This window comes from Malus sylvestris, chromosome 14 (genome assembly GCF_916048215.2).
Source record: "Malus sylvestris chromosome 14, drMalSylv7.2, whole genome shotgun sequence".
In the NCBI taxonomy this organism is placed as follows: domain Eukaryota; kingdom Viridiplantae; phylum Streptophyta; class Magnoliopsida; order Rosales; family Rosaceae; genus Malus; species Malus sylvestris.
The window spans coordinates 2,171,697-2,188,660 of NC_062273.1; the positions used below are offsets into that span (position 1 = coordinate 2,171,697).

Consider the following 16,964-nt stretch of genomic DNA (forward strand, 5'->3'; position numbering starts at 1 on the left):
ACTAAACTGCACTTTTAAGGGTAGTGGCCATAAAAAGGTTTCTAGATGATCACATTGAAATTTGAAGATATGAATCCCATACCTTTCGAAAAGGACGGGAGAAAGAATTAAGGAAAGGAACATGCAAGCTGGCTGGAGCCTGGGACCTGCATGCGGTGCGAAACCTAGGCTAAGACTCGTGTGACATTTCGTTAACTACTTCGTCAACACAAGAAAATATATCATATAGCATCATTCTTACTTAAACAAAATAATTGACAAACCAAAAGGGAAAAACGATTGTGACCTCGATTGCTCAAATTCAATCATGCATGTTTCAAATTCATCATCTTGATTATGGTTGATGCACAAATGTGAACAAACTTAGATCTGATCGTAAAATCACACAAACATACAAAAACAAATATATATTGTGGGTCGCTCAAAGTTAGGCTACGTCCACATTGGTCCAGGTCCGTTTCCACTACATAATCGGGTTCATTGCATAAATGGTACATGGAGGCTTGAGCCTTTGAGAGGGTAAAATAGCTAGAATTTAGGCTACAATGAGAGAATCTCTCAAAATTGAGGATAAGGGAGTCCTTTTCTAGGACAATGGTTTCATGCTATTTAACATAGTTGATGGGCTAAGTAAATAGTGAGAGCCAATTATATGGCACAACAATTATTAAAGTTTTTTATTTTGATTTTTGGGACATCTCCAATACGCATAAAAAAAATTTGGCCTCAAGTCTTAAAAATTAAAACATTCTAATCGTCTAACATTTTAAGTCATTACATTGGTGAAGAAATCCAAAAACCCTACGTAATATTCCGATCTGACTTGTTTAATCTTTAATAGTTTGAGTTCGATAATTTTTACATGGTATTAAGATTTAAGAGTGCAGGGAATCCATCCATTTGTTAGGCAACACCTGAAACTGCATTTGCATTATGCTCAACATCTCTGAATTCTGGTGATTAATGAAGTTTAATTAATGGATAAACTTGGTTGAGAAATTTCACGACTTCTACACAAATTCCCTTTTTGTTTGGTGAACTGGAAGTGCATTATTAGAGAAAACGGCAAAGGTTAGAAACTTGTTAAATACTTAGCTAGATAAACACACACTTTATGCTTGTTTCATATTTTTTCATTATGTTCCAATACTTTATAATCTACATATCATTCTGTTTTGCAGTTTATATATCTCATTGAAATAATGTATTTTCTAAGTATAAACAGACATTTATTTATACAATACATAATAAATTTACTTAAATCAACATGGTTCGCCTAGGCCCTCGCCTATGACTTGTCTAGCCCGTCACTCAACTAGCCCCTAACGTCTTTTTAAACCTTGACTGCATTGACAAAGAAACTCTTTTATCTAATGGGTTAGTAGACATTTAAAGAGACAAAAGGTTGTAAATTGATACAATTCCAAAACCTCATAATGTGTTATTTGAGAAAATTGAAACCACATCACGTGTTCAAAAATTACTTTTATAACCTGAGTGTAAAATGTAGTTAGCCCTATAAATTTATACCGTAATACATAAGAGAGTGGATATTGTCGAACATTTTGTTTTGCTTTGATTTTTTTTAAGCATTGACATTGCTGGATTCATTTTGTCAACCCTAGAGAAAGTAACTTAATACATAGAAAACCAAAAGTAAAGCACTGGACAGCACTTTTAAGGGCAATGGTTAATCGCATCAAGCTTTATTTTAGTTGCCCTACCATAAAAAGGTTTCTAGATGATCAACTTGGAATTTGAAGATGTATATTTCATACCTTTTCGAAAAGGAGGGGAGAAAGAATTAAGGAAATGAACAAGAAGCTAGCAGCTGGAGCCTGGGACCTGCATGCAGTGAGAAACCTAAGCTAAGACTCGTGTGACATTTCGTTAACTCCTTTGCCCTCTTTGAACAATTAAAGTTAAAGTGTACTTAATCAACACAAGAAAATATATCATATAGCATCATTCTGCCTTAAACAAGATAATGGACAAACCAAAAGGGAAAACGATTGATTGTGACCTCGATTGCTCAAATTCAATCATGCATGTTTCAAGTTCACCACCTTGATTCTGGTTGATGCATAAATGTGAACTCCCTTAGATCTGATCGTAAAATTACACTAGTGTACAAAAACCCAATATACATCGTGATTCACTCGAAGTTGGGCTACATCCATGTTGGTTTAGTTATCATTTCCACTACATAATCGGGTTCATTACATGCGGTACATGGAGGCTGGAGCATTTGACAGGGTAATAGTTAGAGTTTAGGCTACAATGAGAGGATCTCCCTAAATTGAGGGTAAGGGGGTCCGCTAACCCTTTGTTTTTGTGCCCCCTTAAGGAGTTAGAAACAAGGTGTATGATTCCGGCGTTGAGGCATTCCTGTATCGGTAGCTTCGAGTATTTTCTCTTATATATGATCTCTTCCTTTGTAATCGCACTTTTAAATAATATTTGTTTCCCCATATTCTTGATTAGTGGTATGCTCTGAACATGCCCATGCATTCTCATATTTTTAATGTTTAAAGTTACATATTTATTTAGGTTTGATCTTTTTTCAGCATAAATTTGCATGCATGTTGTCAGTGGCAAAGCCATGAATTGTCAGGGGGAGGGGCGAAATTTAAAGGGTTTGAAGTCCTGAAAAAATGTGGACATCCATTCAAGGTCTAAGTCTAGGGTTTGCAAGGAAATTATGTGAACTAACTGGAATATTAGTAGGAGAATTTGCATTAACTGAATTATTCGAAGGAGGATTTGGACATGGCCTAACGCTTAGGCAAGGACTTAGGCGAACTAGGTGGATTTGAATAAATTTATTATATGTCGTATAAACAAGTGTCTATTTATTATATAGCATGTAATATCTAAAAACATTGACTATAAAACATATAATATATAAAAATATTGACAAATTTTCTTTATTACTTTGTTGTATTTGATGATTGGAGATAAAAATTCAAATGATTACAAGTTTGTAATACTTTACAAAATATTTTAAAAGTTCGTATGAATTTTTAGTGAATTTGAAGATAAATAATAGTGTCAATAAAGTGGCTAAAAAAATATTGAAAAAGTTGGCAAATTAATCAAAAAATCTCAAATATAAACCAACACATTAAGTAGCTAGCTATGTGGACCATACTGGTTACAATAGTTTAAAAAACAAATCAAAGTAGGTAATTTTGAAGGGAAAATTAATGAAAATGACTTGAAAACTTTGAGTTTTAATCATAATGACAAACAGGTGTTGTAAGTGAATAGTATCAGGAGTGACTTTTTAGAGTAAAAATGTCCTTAACGTTAAAAGTGAACAGTATCAAGATTGTTTCGTTAAGACTCTCAATTTTGAAATGGCATGTGGGGTGGGGTGGGGTGGGATGGGTGAGAGAGAGTCTCTCTTCTTCCTCTCTTTCTTCTTTGTTACTTTTTAGAAGCTGCAAAATGCAAGGCTTGGGTATTTTGAAAAAAGAAAAAGAAAAAAAAGAGTTTGCATGCACGAAACCCAGAAAACCATAGAGGTGGAACCACCATCCTGGGCTTGATGTGCGATGAGGGGAAGGGCGGCCGCCCCTCCTTGCCCCTATGTGGCTTCACCCATGCATGTTTTACATGTTGTTTGCATATGCATGGTAGGATGACTTTCGTCACCCTCGAGTGTCGGCCAGCTCGTGTCCATCCTGATGTCCAGATGACATTAGGATCGGGGCATGTTATCCTTTTATGACAATAGTTTTATGCTATTTTACATAGTTGATGGGCTAAATAGTGAGACCCATTTATATGGTACAACAATTATTAAAGTTTTAATTTTTAATTTTTAGGACATCTTCAATACGCACCAAAAAAATTTAGACTCAAGTCTTACAAATTAAAATACTCTAATCGTTTAAGATTGTAAGTCTTTGCATTGGTGAAGAAATCCAAAAAAAAAAAAACTCAACCTCACCACCTTAACTTTTTAAACTTAAGCACAAGAATATAAGTCTTGCATTAACTGGAGCTAGACCTTACTTTTTTGTCTTAGCTATTTTGTTACTATATATAGTATAGAATTCCAGATTGAGAATTTCTAAGCGTTACATTGAAGTACATAATATTCCAAACTTATTTGTTTAATAGTTTGAGTTCGAGAATTTTTACCTGGTGTTAAGAGAGCAGACAATCCATCCATGTGTTAGGCAACACCTGAAACTGCATTGCATGATGCTCAAACTCTCTGAATTTTGGTGATTTATGACGTTTAAGTAATGGATAAAATTGGTTGAAAATTTACACGAACTCTACACAGATTCTCCTTTTTTTTTAGTGAACTGGATGTGCATTACTCGGACAAACGCCGAGGGTTACAAAGAAAGTCCATACAAAGGAGTAACCAATGAGAAAAACCGACAATTCCTAGAGAGAAAAAACTATAAGGAGGATACCAGGACGTCTCTGAGGTTTTGGGGATCCTGTGCAAAATTTGTAAAAGGGGTCCTCCTTATGATAGTTTTAAGTTTTAAAAAAGTATAACAATATATTGATACTAGAAAACATTCACTTAAATTAAAACAAAATTAAAACAAAGTTACTTAGTACTACGGTTTAGTAGTATTCTTCTTCACTTGTAAGTGAGAGGTCTTATATTAAATTTTCGCCAAAGGCAAATTTAAACCACATTATTGTTAGCCTATTATCAATCTTAGCCCACTTCCCCACCCTTTTAGTGTATATAATATCATTTGTTTAAAAAGAAAAAAATCAAAACAAACTTTAGCACTCACTGATTGCATATTTACAAACGTCCTTAATGATAAGTAAAAAGAGCTACAAACATAACCTTCACTAAATAATCAATAGCAGTTTTATCTTAAACAACCAAACATGATGGAAAAAAAAACATCAAACCTTTAAAGTTTCATTTGAATGTATAATGTTGTTAGATAATAAAATTAAGAAACTACCGCTTTTCATGGTGTTATTATTGACACTCAAAATATCTCATTGTACTCCAAATTTTTACATTTAGAAAGAGAAAAAAAACTCTTATAAGGAGTGCACAATGAGATTTAAAGTGCTAATAAAAATAAATTTTTAAATATAAAACATTAGTACATGATGTTAGATGGCAAAAATTTAGGGACCTCTTCAAATTTAGAGCTGTGTGCGACTGCACCTTTCACTCTCCCTTAACACCACCTCTAAGGGATACAAGGAGATAGACGTTGTAGCTGCAACGTAGGCTGTCTCACCTCAGGCTCCACTATTTTTGCATTATGTTCCAATACTTTATAATCTACATATCATTATGTTTTGCAGTTTATATCTCTTATTGAAATTATGTATTTTCCAAATATAAGCAGACACTATGTATTTTCCAAATATAAGCAGACCCTTATTTATACAATACATAATAAATTTACTTAAATCAACATAGTTCGCCTAGGCCTTCGCCTATGACTTGTCTAGCCCGTCACTACACTAGCCCCTAACGTCTTTTTAAACCTTGACTGCATTGACAAAGAAACTCTATAATCTAATGGGTTAGTAGACATTTAAAGAGACAAAAAGTTGTAAATTGATACAATTCCAAAACCTCATAGTGTGTTATTTGAGAAAATTGAAACCACATAACGCGGTCCGAAAATTACTTTAATAAACTATGTGTAAAATGTCGTTAGCCCTATAAATTATACCGTAATACATAAGAGAGTGGATATTGTCGAACATTTTGTTTTGCTTTGATTTTTTTTAAGCATTGACATTGCCGGATTCATTTTGTCAACCCTAGAGAAAGTAACTTAATACATAGAAAACCAAAAGTAAAGCACTGGACAGCACTTTTAAGGGCAATGGTTAATCGCATCAAGCTTTATTTTAGTTGCCCTACCATAAAAAGGTTTCTAGATGATCAACTTGGAATTTGAAGATGTATATTTCATACCTTTTCAAAAAGGAGGGGAGAAAGAATTAAGGAAATGAACAAGAAGCTAGCAGCTGGAGCCTGGGACCTGCATGCAGTGAGAAACCTAAGCTAAGACTCGTGTGACATTTCGTTTACTCCTTTGCCCTCTTTAAACAATTAAAGTTAAAGTGTACTTAATCAACACAAGAAAATATATCATATAGCATCATTCTGCCTTAAACAAGATAATGGACAAACCAAAAGGGAAAACGATTGATTGTGACATCGATTGCTCAAATTCAATCATGCATGTTTCAAATTCACCACCTTGATTCTGGTTGATGCATAAATGTGAACTCCCTTAGATCTGATCGTAAAATTACACAAGTGTACAAAAACACAATATACATTGTGGTTCACTCGATGTTGGGCTACGTCCATGTTGGTTTAGTTATCATTTCCACTACATAATCGGGTTCATTACATACGGTACATGGAGGCTGGAGCATTTGACAGGGTAATAGTTAGAGTTTACGCTACAATGAGAGGATCTCCCTAAATTGAGGGTAAGCGGGTCCGCTCACCCTTTGTTTTTGCGCCTCCTTAAGGATTTAGAAATGAGTTGTACAATTCCGGCATTGAGGCATTCCTGTATCGGTAGCTTTGAGTCTTCTCTCTTATATTGGATCTCTTCCTTTGTAATTGCACTTTTAAAAATTATTCATTCCGCCGTATTCTTGATTAGTGGTATGCTCTAAACATGTCCCTGCATTCTCATATTTTTAATGTTTAAAGTTACATATTTTATTTAGGTTTGATCTTTTCGGCATAAATTTGCATGCATGTTTTCTGTGGCGAAGCTGTAACATCCCACATCGCCCAGGGGAGTGATCCTTAAATATATATTCTCATCCCTACCTAGCACGAGGCCTTTTGGGAGCTCACTGGCTTCGGGTTCTGTAGGAACTCCAAAGTTAAGCGAGAAGAGGCCAGAGCACTCCCAGGATGGGTGACCCACTGGGAAGTTGCTTGTGATTTCCCAAAAACAAAACCGTGAGAGAATGGTAAGCCCAAAGCGGACAATATCGTGCTACAATGGTGAAACGGGCTAGGGATGTGTGGTGGACCCGGGCCGGGATGTGACAGAAGCCATGTATTGTCAGGGGGAGTGAGGGGTGAAATTTAAAAGGTTTAAAGTACCAAAAATATGTGGACATCCATTTAAGGTCTAAGTCCAGGGTTTGCAAGGAAATTATGTGAACTACCCGGAATATTTGTAGGAGAATTTGCATTAATTGAAATATTCGAAGGAGGATTTGGACATGCACGAAATTTATTCAAATCCACCTAGCCTGCATAAATTTATTCAAATGCAAGGCTTGGGTATTTTGAAAAAAAAAAGAAAAAAAGAGTTTGCATGATCGAAACCTAGAAAACCATAGGGGCGGAACCACTGTCCTGGGCTTGATGTGCGATGAGGGGAAGGGCGGCCACCCCTCCTTGCCCCTATGTGGCTTCACCCATGCATGTTTTACATGTTGTTTGCATATGCATGGTAGGATGGCTTTCGGCATCCTCGAGTGTCGGCCAACTCGTGTCCATCCTGATGTCCAGATGACGTTAGGATCGGGGCATGTTATCCTTTTATGACAATAGTTTTATGCTATTTTACATAGTTGATGGGCTAAATAGCGAGACCCATTTATATGGTACAACAATTATTAAAGTTTTAATTTTTAATTTTTAGGAAATCTTCAATACGCACCAAAAAAATTTAGACTCAAGTCTTAAAAATTAAAATACTCTAATCGTTTAAGATTGTAAGTCTTTGCATTGGTGAATAAATACTCAACCTCACCACCTTAACTTTTTAAACTAAAGCACGAGACTATAAGTCTTGCATTAATTGGAGCTGGACCTTACTTTTTTTTTGTTAGCTATTTTGTTACTATAGATAGTATAGAATTCCAGATCGAGAATTTCTAAGCGCTACATTGTAGTACATAATATTCCGAACTGATTTGTTTAATAGTTTGAGTTCGAGAATTTTTAACTGGTGTTAAGAGAGCAGACAATCCATCCATGTGTTAGGCAACACCTGAAACTGCATTGCATGATGCTCAAACTCTCTGAATTCTGGTGATTTATGACGTTTAATTAATGGATAAAATTTGTTGAAAATTTACACGAACTCTACACAGATTCTCTTTTTTTTTTCAATGAACTGGATGCGCATTACCCGGACAAACGCCAAGGGTTACAAAGAAAGTCCATACAAAGGAGTAACCAATGAGAAAAATTGTAAGAAGGATACCAGATCGTCTCTGAGATTTTGGAGATCTTGTGTGAAATTTGTAAAAGGGGTCCTCCCTAAGATAGTTTTAAGTTTTAAAAAAGTAAAACAATATATTGATACGAGAAAACATTCACTTAAATTAAAACAAAGTCACTTAGTACTACGGTTTAACGGTATTCCTCTTCACTTGTAAGTGAAAGGTCTTATGTTAAATTCTCGCCAAATGCGAATTTGAATCATATTATTGTTAGCCCATTATCAAGCTTAGCCCACTCCCCCACCCTTTTAGAGTATATAATATTGTTTGTTCAAAAAAAAAAAAAAATCAAAACAAGCTTTAGCACTCAATGATTGCATATTTACAGATGTCCTTAATGATAAGTAAAAAGAGCTACAAACATAACCTTCACTAAATAATCAAAAGCAGTTTTATCTTAAATAGCCAAACATGAAGAAAAAAAATAATATCAAACCTCTAACTTTAAAGTTTCACTTGAATGTATAACGTTGTTATATAATAAAATTAAGAAACTACCGCTTTTCAGGGTGTTATTATTAACACTCAAAATATCTCATTGTACTCCAAGTTTTTATATTTAGAAAGAAAGAAAAAAAAAATACTCTTATAAGGAATGCACAATGCAATTTAAAATGCTAATAAAAACAATTTTTTAAATATATAACATTATTACATGATGTTAGATAACAAAAATTTAGAGGCCCTTCAAATTTAGAATCATGTGCGAATACACCCTTCGATCTCCCTTAACATCCCCTCTGAGGATACAAGGAGATAGACGCTGCAGCTGCAACGTAGGCTGTCTCCCCCATGGATACCCTAAAAAAACCTTAAATAATAAGAAAGCAAAGCAAGCCGTCCTTGTTGACGATGTGCACAAGCAAAGATGAGACCGTTCACCCAAGATATTTTTGTAAAATATACTCTACACTCCACTCCAGCTCCTAACTATGAATTCACCTCAGTGGCATTTTATCCAAATCTTTCAATTCCTAGACAATCTTACTAACTTTTTTTTTTTGGTAGGAAATCAATGTAACAACCCTCTAGGGAACAGTTTGGCTAATCACTCGCGTTAGTGGCTGTTTTTAATACAAACGATATGTGGGAAGAGAAATCAAACACAACATGTTGATTCACAAGTTATGCCACTTTGCTAGGGTAATATATATCTGTCCTTTTGTATTCAAGTTCAAATCACCATCTTGTTTACTTTTAAAAAATCACTCTCTCATTAAATTAGTATATTTCTAAAGAAAATATCATATTTCAAAGAAAAAAACTATGAAAATGTTGTGAAACTAATTATAAAAATGGGTAAGAGAGGGAGGAGACGACAGAGAGAAAGAAGGACTCAAGTGTATGAAGATAAATTTTCAAGGGCAAAATTAAGCGAAGCACGCCCCACTAAATTTGAACTTTGTTCTATTTACCCTCTAAACTTTCAATTTGGTTTTGAGGATAAACTTTTTGTTAGTTCCAATATTTCATCGCAACTGTTGATTTTTTGTCACAATTTTTTCGTTAATTCCATCACATGTAATGCATATGGTTAACTTTTAGGGTGTATATGTGAACATAATGTTAGTACATACTTGAAATTTTGATAACTGAGGTATGAGAACATATTAAGACGAATCGAAACTTAACATATCTGCAACAAATTTAAGGGTTCTACGTGTACAAAATAAAGAAAAATAACTTTCAATTTGAGGAAATATTTGATAAAGCTAATATGCGGTGAGACATTGGCATGAAATTAAAAGTTAAGAAGAAAAAGGTGCTGCAAGCAAAAACTTTGTGGGTCAAATACATAATTACACGAAATATAAGATATAAATTAGCAAATAACAAAAGATGACAAGGACTTACCTACAGAAATTCCTCGATGTCATTCGAATTTTCGGACCGTTGTGGCCCGTTGGCCGACAAGGTAGCCGTTGAGATTCAAAAACAACATCAAAAGAAAAACTCCCACTTCGCCTTGCCCGATCCTCAATCCAATACCCACAAACATCTTTTGCTTCAAATCGAAAGCAGAGAGACAGAGAAATCGCAGAGAGAGAGGGGGGGAGAGAGAGAGAGAGAGAGCCCCACTCGTCAATGGGCTGCGCTTCATCGAAACTGTTCAAGAAAGAAGATAACAATGGCGGCGGCGAATACGTCATCAACCACGTCGTCTCTCTCACTTCCAGCACTTACGGCGTTCTGAACCTCGAAAAAGGCCAACAACCCACCAAAGACGGCGTTGCGGAGAGCAAGAGGGCCGCGATGAAATCATCGCCGCCCCGGGAAGATCCGGAGGTTATCAACGCCTGGGAACTCATGGAGGGGCTCGAAGAAGGAATACCCATCTCGAATCCGACGAAGAAGAGCCCGAAATCGAGTGCGCTACTTCGAGGGTTTGCAGATTTCGGTTCGAGGACTCCGTTCAAGTTGTTGAGTCAGATCGGGTCGCCGATGAAATCGAAGCGATTTGGAGGGAAGGAGAATAATAAAGAGAGAGTGGTGAATGTTAATGTGTTGGGTTATAGCCCGAAACAGGTTCTGAAACCTAACAATGGCTGCGAAAATTCGTGTAAGAAGATGTTGAATTGGAGCCCTGGAGTAAAAGGGTCGCCCGTTGCGGTAAAAAGGCAGAGCTTTGGCAGCGATTTGTCGCGACGGAGGAGTTTAAGTCCCCTGTTTGATCCGGAACTGGTTGCATCTTACGAGAAGGAAATGTCTGAGGAGGAAGAGCAGATCAAGAGGATGGTTCCGCTGTCACCAAAGCCCCGTAAATTGAGAATTTCTTCCAAGGATTCGGAGTCTATGCTGCAATTATTCAAGAAAAAATGCCCACCGGGCGGCGAGAATGCAGTTGTTGTGTACACAACTACACTGAGAGGAATTAGGAAGACTTTTGAGGATTGCAACAATTTGAGGTCCATTGTGGAGTCACACCTCGTTCATGTTCTCGAGCGTGATATATCGATGGATTCTGGTTTTAAGGAGGAGATAAGGAGGCTAATGGGGACCAAGGAGGTTAAAGTTCCACTTGTATTTGTGAAGGGGAGGCTGATTGGTGGCGCCGACGAGGTGGTGAAGTTGGAGGAGGAAGGGAAGCTTGGGATTCTGTTTGATGGGATTCCGAGGGCGGTCATCGGATGCCAAGGCTGTGCCGGAATGAGATTTGTGATGTGCATGGTTTGCAATGGAAGCTGCAAAGTTTTGGATGAGGTGAAAAAGAAGATGGTGAAATGCGGCGAGTGCAATGAGAACGGTTTGATTCACTGTCCACTTTGTTGCTGCTAATTGTAATTCCACTGACAGATTTTGGTTTTTGGGTTTCGGGTTTATGAAATCTTTGGTATTCTGCCGGCAGAACAAAGATTTTTGTTTTGACTAGTGGGATTCTAAAGTATGTTTTAGGCCCCTTTTGCTGCTGGGTTTGTACTTAAAGATTTTTTTTAACTTAAAGACTGATGTGATTTTTTACACGCTTGTTTTAGAAGTTGAAATCCTGCTTTGTAAGTTTATTTCTTCTTTTGTTAATTTATGATAAATTGCATGAATTGTGTATAGCTTCCAGTTTTGTAAGTTGAAATCCTGCGGTGTTGGATTTTTCGGGTTGATTTCTACAGCAGCATAACTTGGAGTGATGAATTCAGTTGTCATGTTAGGAGTCCAATTCTCCTAAAAATATATATGAATTCCCTAATCCTTATTCCATAACAAGGTTTAGGAGAATTGGACTCTTGACATGATAAAATCCATCCTTCAAGTTATGCTGCCATAGACGAGAACCGAATATCTGCTTGGATAGAAATTAACCCTGTAACTTGCCTTTTTCACCCCACCAGAAAAATCCGACACCTCAGGCTCCACTACTACATCAACATTCGGAGGAGAATCCACGGAAACTTTGAATATCTGTAGGTCCTTTCGTCTGCCTTTGAAGGTCACCGTTAGATAAAATGACAAATGTCCGCTCATAGCTCCAATGCCGATGAACGGGTAGTTAAGAAAGCATGGAGGAACAGGTACATGACTGCAATGTCCTTTCGTCTGTCATATGGTGGTGCTTCAGTTTTACCAGACCGAACGCGAATGGTTTTCCGTTGTTGTCCTTGGTGTTTGCTGCATAAGAATCGAAAATTGATAACTTGTTAGACAACCGCTAGACAAGTAGACCGCAAAAGTTTGATTTGTTAGGAAATTGGCCAATAACTTTATCAAGGTAACGAACTTAACCTGTTGTCATTAAGGCGGAAAATATTTCTGCAGGGCTCGAATGCACACGCCATTGAAGCACCTGTTGAGCTTTTTAGAACTGCTGCAACCCCCGCGACATGAGAACACGCCATTGAAGTACCCCGAATGCACATTGTACGAAAGTGCATTGACCGCTTGATTTTTACTCGGTGGCGATGCTGCTAAAATGTTAAACTCCTGGTGCAGTGATGCCATGGCTGCATAAAGAGAGCAAATCCTCAAACCAAACTAAGAATTTCCAACAAAACTTGACAAAACAGTGTGTCACACACTATTACATATGAACCTAAGAAACGTGAAAAATAATTAAATTGCGAACCTTAAATTCAGATCCATGAACTGCATGTGACCCTTTACCACAATGTGGAAAGGTGTTGAGCCCTTGTATTATGGCATGGGTTCAAACTTCGTCGATGGCTAATTTAACAAAATTTATCGTTTGACAAAAAAAAAAAATCAGATTCATGAACTGAAGAAGCTAGGTAGTAGATCAAATATAGTATTTCTGCAAATTATGAAATATCCATAAAAGTAATCAAATGAAGTGAGTTTTTTTATTTTTTTTTACATAGCAATATATTTACATCACGTGGTAACGAAATAAAATATCTTCGAACTTACTATTTACAATATTTGACCTTAGATTTTTTTTTTTTTTTTTATAAACGATAGATTTTGTTAGATTAATCACCGATATGGTTTGAATTAGACGTTAGATTTTTCACTCACAACTTTTTAGTATAACAGAATATCATTAGGCAGTAGTACTACGTGACAAAAAAAAAGTGATTTTTAACTTTCATGAATTATGATTTTATACTGTGGAGTGAGAAACATAACACTAGCGTCATTCCATCTCTATAATAATGATGTCATTAATCACACGTCACTATCAGTCCAATGACGTAAACTAGGAGTGATTTATTACGTAGCTTAGTTCAAATTTTCGGAGTACGATTTTCCCCCTTCCAAACCCTCTCGCTTTCCTTCCCCATCTCTTTCTCTTTCCTCTTTGTCTTTCTCTTTATAAACAAAAGTTAAAATAAGATGTCGATATAGTTTAATCATGATCATTCACATAGAAGTGAAAAATTTAGAAAAAGAATCCTACTCCCAAATTTTCACCTTCTGCATGAAAAACGGTTGCAGTCAGTTTGTTGTGTAGTAAACTAATTCTGACAGTCAACAGCACCCAGACAAAAATGAACCGCACACGCACGCAAACAGTAACACGGCATCCGGTTCCAGTGATTACACTGCAGTTTCATTCACCTACAAACCCCTCCAAGTTACCTCACGAGCTACAGCCATTAGAAAACTGCCACACAATATATTTTTAAAAAAAATTCATCATTTCACTTGCTTATTCGCTGTATTCACTGTAAAGTTGTGGTGACGCATGCACTTGATTTGGCTTGACCGACCAGCTCACACGTGTTGTTTTCTATGCAAGTAGTGACGGGAGTGATAATATAACACCTCCGTCTCTCCTCCCTCAAACTCTCTCTCCCCTCTCTCTCTCTCTCTCTCTCTAAACAGCAGTGCAATTGGGTTCGCCATGGCCGGAAGAAAGAGGAAGCTGAAATCGTAAGATTTGTTTTCTCAATTCTCTTTTACTCAGTGAAAGCATTTCGTAATTTGCATGTTTCATTTCATTGTTTTTTCACTCTGGATTTAGGAAATGGGTGTGAGGATTTTAGGAATTTGGATCAATTTAGGGGTTATGATTGAAAAGCAATGATTTTCAAGTCAAGAATTAGGTTTAATTGTTGAGAATTGAAGTCAATTGTGAGAATTTTGATGGGGTTTTGGGGGAAGGGTTTTTGTGTGTGGCTAAAGTTTGTGAATTTAGGGTTTTGGAGAAATTAGGGTTTTATAGTAGAATGTCAATAAGCTCTTTGGATAGGAATTAGTTTGAATTTGTTTAAAATTGGATTCAAGAGTCAAAATTGAAAATTTCGACCGGGTTGTTAAATGGGTTAAAAGTTATAACCCTAGCCATTGCTAGATCATAGTGTCTTTTGGGAATGTAATACTATCAAGAAATAAAGGGTAGGCTTTAATTGTGGAAAAATGTTAAATTGGATGAATTCAGAGCAATCTCATGGTTTTCGGTTTCATGTTGTGCATATTTTAATTTCTTGATAACTTTGGGCATCCAAGGTAAGGGTTTTTAGTGGTTCTTGTGTGATCATATTTTCCTTTCTATATGAGCTCATTATGTCTTAGGTTCATTAATTGCTTGTTTGCCTATCTTGCTTAAGCAAAAGTACCAGTACGATCTTGTACGTTACCCAAAAAGAATGGGTAAAGAATATGATAGTTGATTAGTTACAACCAGGTTTATCTCTTGTTCTGTTGTGGTTATTGTGTGTTTAATTGTTGGATTCGCACGATCCGTACGTTACCCGAAAAAAAAGTGATGGTTAGTAACAACCAGGTTGTTACTCTTTGTTTTAATTGTCAAATTCGCACGATCTGTATGTTATCCGAAAAGTATGTGATCGTTGATTAGTTACAACCAGGTTTTTGTATTGTCTGATGTGGGAATTGTGTTTATTTGTCGGATTTGTACGTATGTTACCGGTAAATGAATATGGTAGTTGATTAGTTACAACCAGGTTTTTCTCTTGTCGTTTGTGGGGATTTTTTTTTATTTGTCGGATTCGTATGTTACCTGGAAATGAATATGATAGTGTTGACAAGAAACGGTAGCGGGGGAAATGAATATGATAGTTGATTAGTTACAATTATGTTTTTCTCTCAACGGTTGTGGGGGCCAGTACAACTATTGATTTCTTTTGTGTTTCTCGGTAGTACTTTTAACCATAATCATATGTTATCGAAGGGGTCCAATTTTTAGTAATTCCGAAATGACTTCATACTCTTTTGTTTTGGGATGGGTGTGAATGTGGTGTGTGGCTGTTTTGACGGGTTAGGGGGAAGGGTTGTGTTTCGCATTTGGTTTGGCGGTTACATGCCAAAGAATTCGGATTAATAATAGAATGTTGATTTATTGCTAGCTGTGTCTTACTTTTATGGAAATAATTATTTTTCCTTTAGCGTTTCCTTATAGCGTCTTAGCTCATATCTGTGTTTCGTTTAACTTATATGAATTTATGATGTATAGGTTAGCTGAAACAATCACAAATAGTAACAGAAAAGCAAGCAAGATGAAAAAGGATAAACTGGAGCTGCAGACTTGGTCTGACCTTCCTGCCGAACTTTTGGAACTCATTGTGTCTACTTTAACTCTGCGGGATAACATTCGCGTATCTGTTGTATGCAAGAGATGGCACTCAGCTGCCATTTCTGTGCGGGTGGTCAACCAATCACCACTGCTTATGTACTTTCCCAGATTTGGTGACCTATATGAATTCTATGATCCATCGCAGCGCAAAATCTACTCCTTGGAGTTACCTGAGCTGACTGGGTCTAGGATTTGCTACACTAAAGACGGTTGGCTACTGTTATACAGACCTAGATCTCACCGCGTGTTCTTCTTTAATCCCTTCAATCGCAAGATAATAAAGGTACCAAGATTCGAGTTGACTTATCAGATAGTTGCATTCTCTTGTGCCCCAACTTCTGCCAGCTGCATACTGTTTACGGTGAAACACATCAGCCCCACAGTTGTTGCTATTAGCACTTGTCGTCCTGGGGAAAGAGAGTGGACTACTGTTAATTTCCAAAACCGGTTGCCCTTTGTGAGTAGCATTTGGAACAAGCTTGTTTTCTGCAACGGACTCTTTTATTGTCTGAGCCTCACCGGTTGGCTAGGGGTATTCAACCCCGAAGAACGCACTTGGAGTGTTCTTGCCGTTCCTCCACCCAAGTGCCCGGAGAACTTTTTTGCCAAAAATTGGTGGAAAGGTAAGTTTATGGCTGAGCATGAGGGAAACATATTAGTTATATATACATGTTCAAGTGAAAACCCGATTATATTTAAGCTGGATCAGATGAACATGGTTTGGGAAGAAATGATGACCCTCGATGGCCTGACACTGTTTGCGAGTTTCTTGTCATCTCATTCAAGAATTGACCTGCCTGGAATCATGAGAAACAGCGTCTACTTCTCGAAAGTTCGTTTCTACGGAAGGTGTTGCATATCCTACTCCCTCGACTCTTGTAGATACCATCCTCGCAAGGAGTGTCATGACTGGGGAGAGCAAGATCCTTTTAAGAAGATTTGGATTGAAGCACCTCAAGACTTCTCAACCTTAAATTGGTGAAAGTTGTAGCGAATAATTCGCGTCTGCGCGATCAATTGGATGTTGTGCTATAGATACTTCATGTGTAACAAGTTGTTTATGGGGTCAATTATACTCCTTTAAGAACTCATTCAAATTTGAACTGTTCCTTTCTTTCTGTGTAAGTGATCCTTAAGTTACATGAACATATTCAGACAGTATGTACAAATGCTTCATTTTCTAAGTTCTTAAAACTTTAGCCTACCTCTATGTTTTAGGACGCCAGAATCCAGCAGGGAAACTGAGTTGCAC

At 36.8% G+C, this 16,964-nt stretch overlaps 2 protein-coding genes across 2 annotated transcripts; both read left to right on the forward strand.

Annotated features, from left to right (window-relative positions):
- Nucleotides 1–10,187: 10,187 nt before the first annotated feature.
- Nucleotides 10,188–11,685, forward strand: LOC126600710 (uncharacterized). The gene has a single exon (XM_050267343.1). It carries the CDS (start codon nucleotides 10,312–10,314, stop codon nucleotides 11,500–11,502), a length of 1,191 nt encoding a protein of 396 aa, XP_050123300.1. The 5' UTR covers nucleotides 10,188–10,311; the 3' UTR covers nucleotides 11,503–11,685.
- A 2,240-nt stretch (nucleotides 11,686–13,925) lies between these two features.
- LOC126600712 (F-box/kelch-repeat protein At1g57790-like) lies at nucleotides 13,926–16,916 on the forward strand. The gene is made up of 2 exons (XM_050267346.1): nucleotides 13,926–14,049; nucleotides 15,593–16,916. The coding sequence occupies exons 1-2, from the start codon at nucleotides 14,021–14,023 to the stop codon at nucleotides 16,692–16,694; spliced, it is 1,131 nt and encodes a 376-aa protein (XP_050123303.1). The 5' UTR covers nucleotides 13,926–14,020; the 3' UTR covers nucleotides 16,695–16,916.
- Nucleotides 16,917–16,964: the final 48 nt, after the last annotated feature.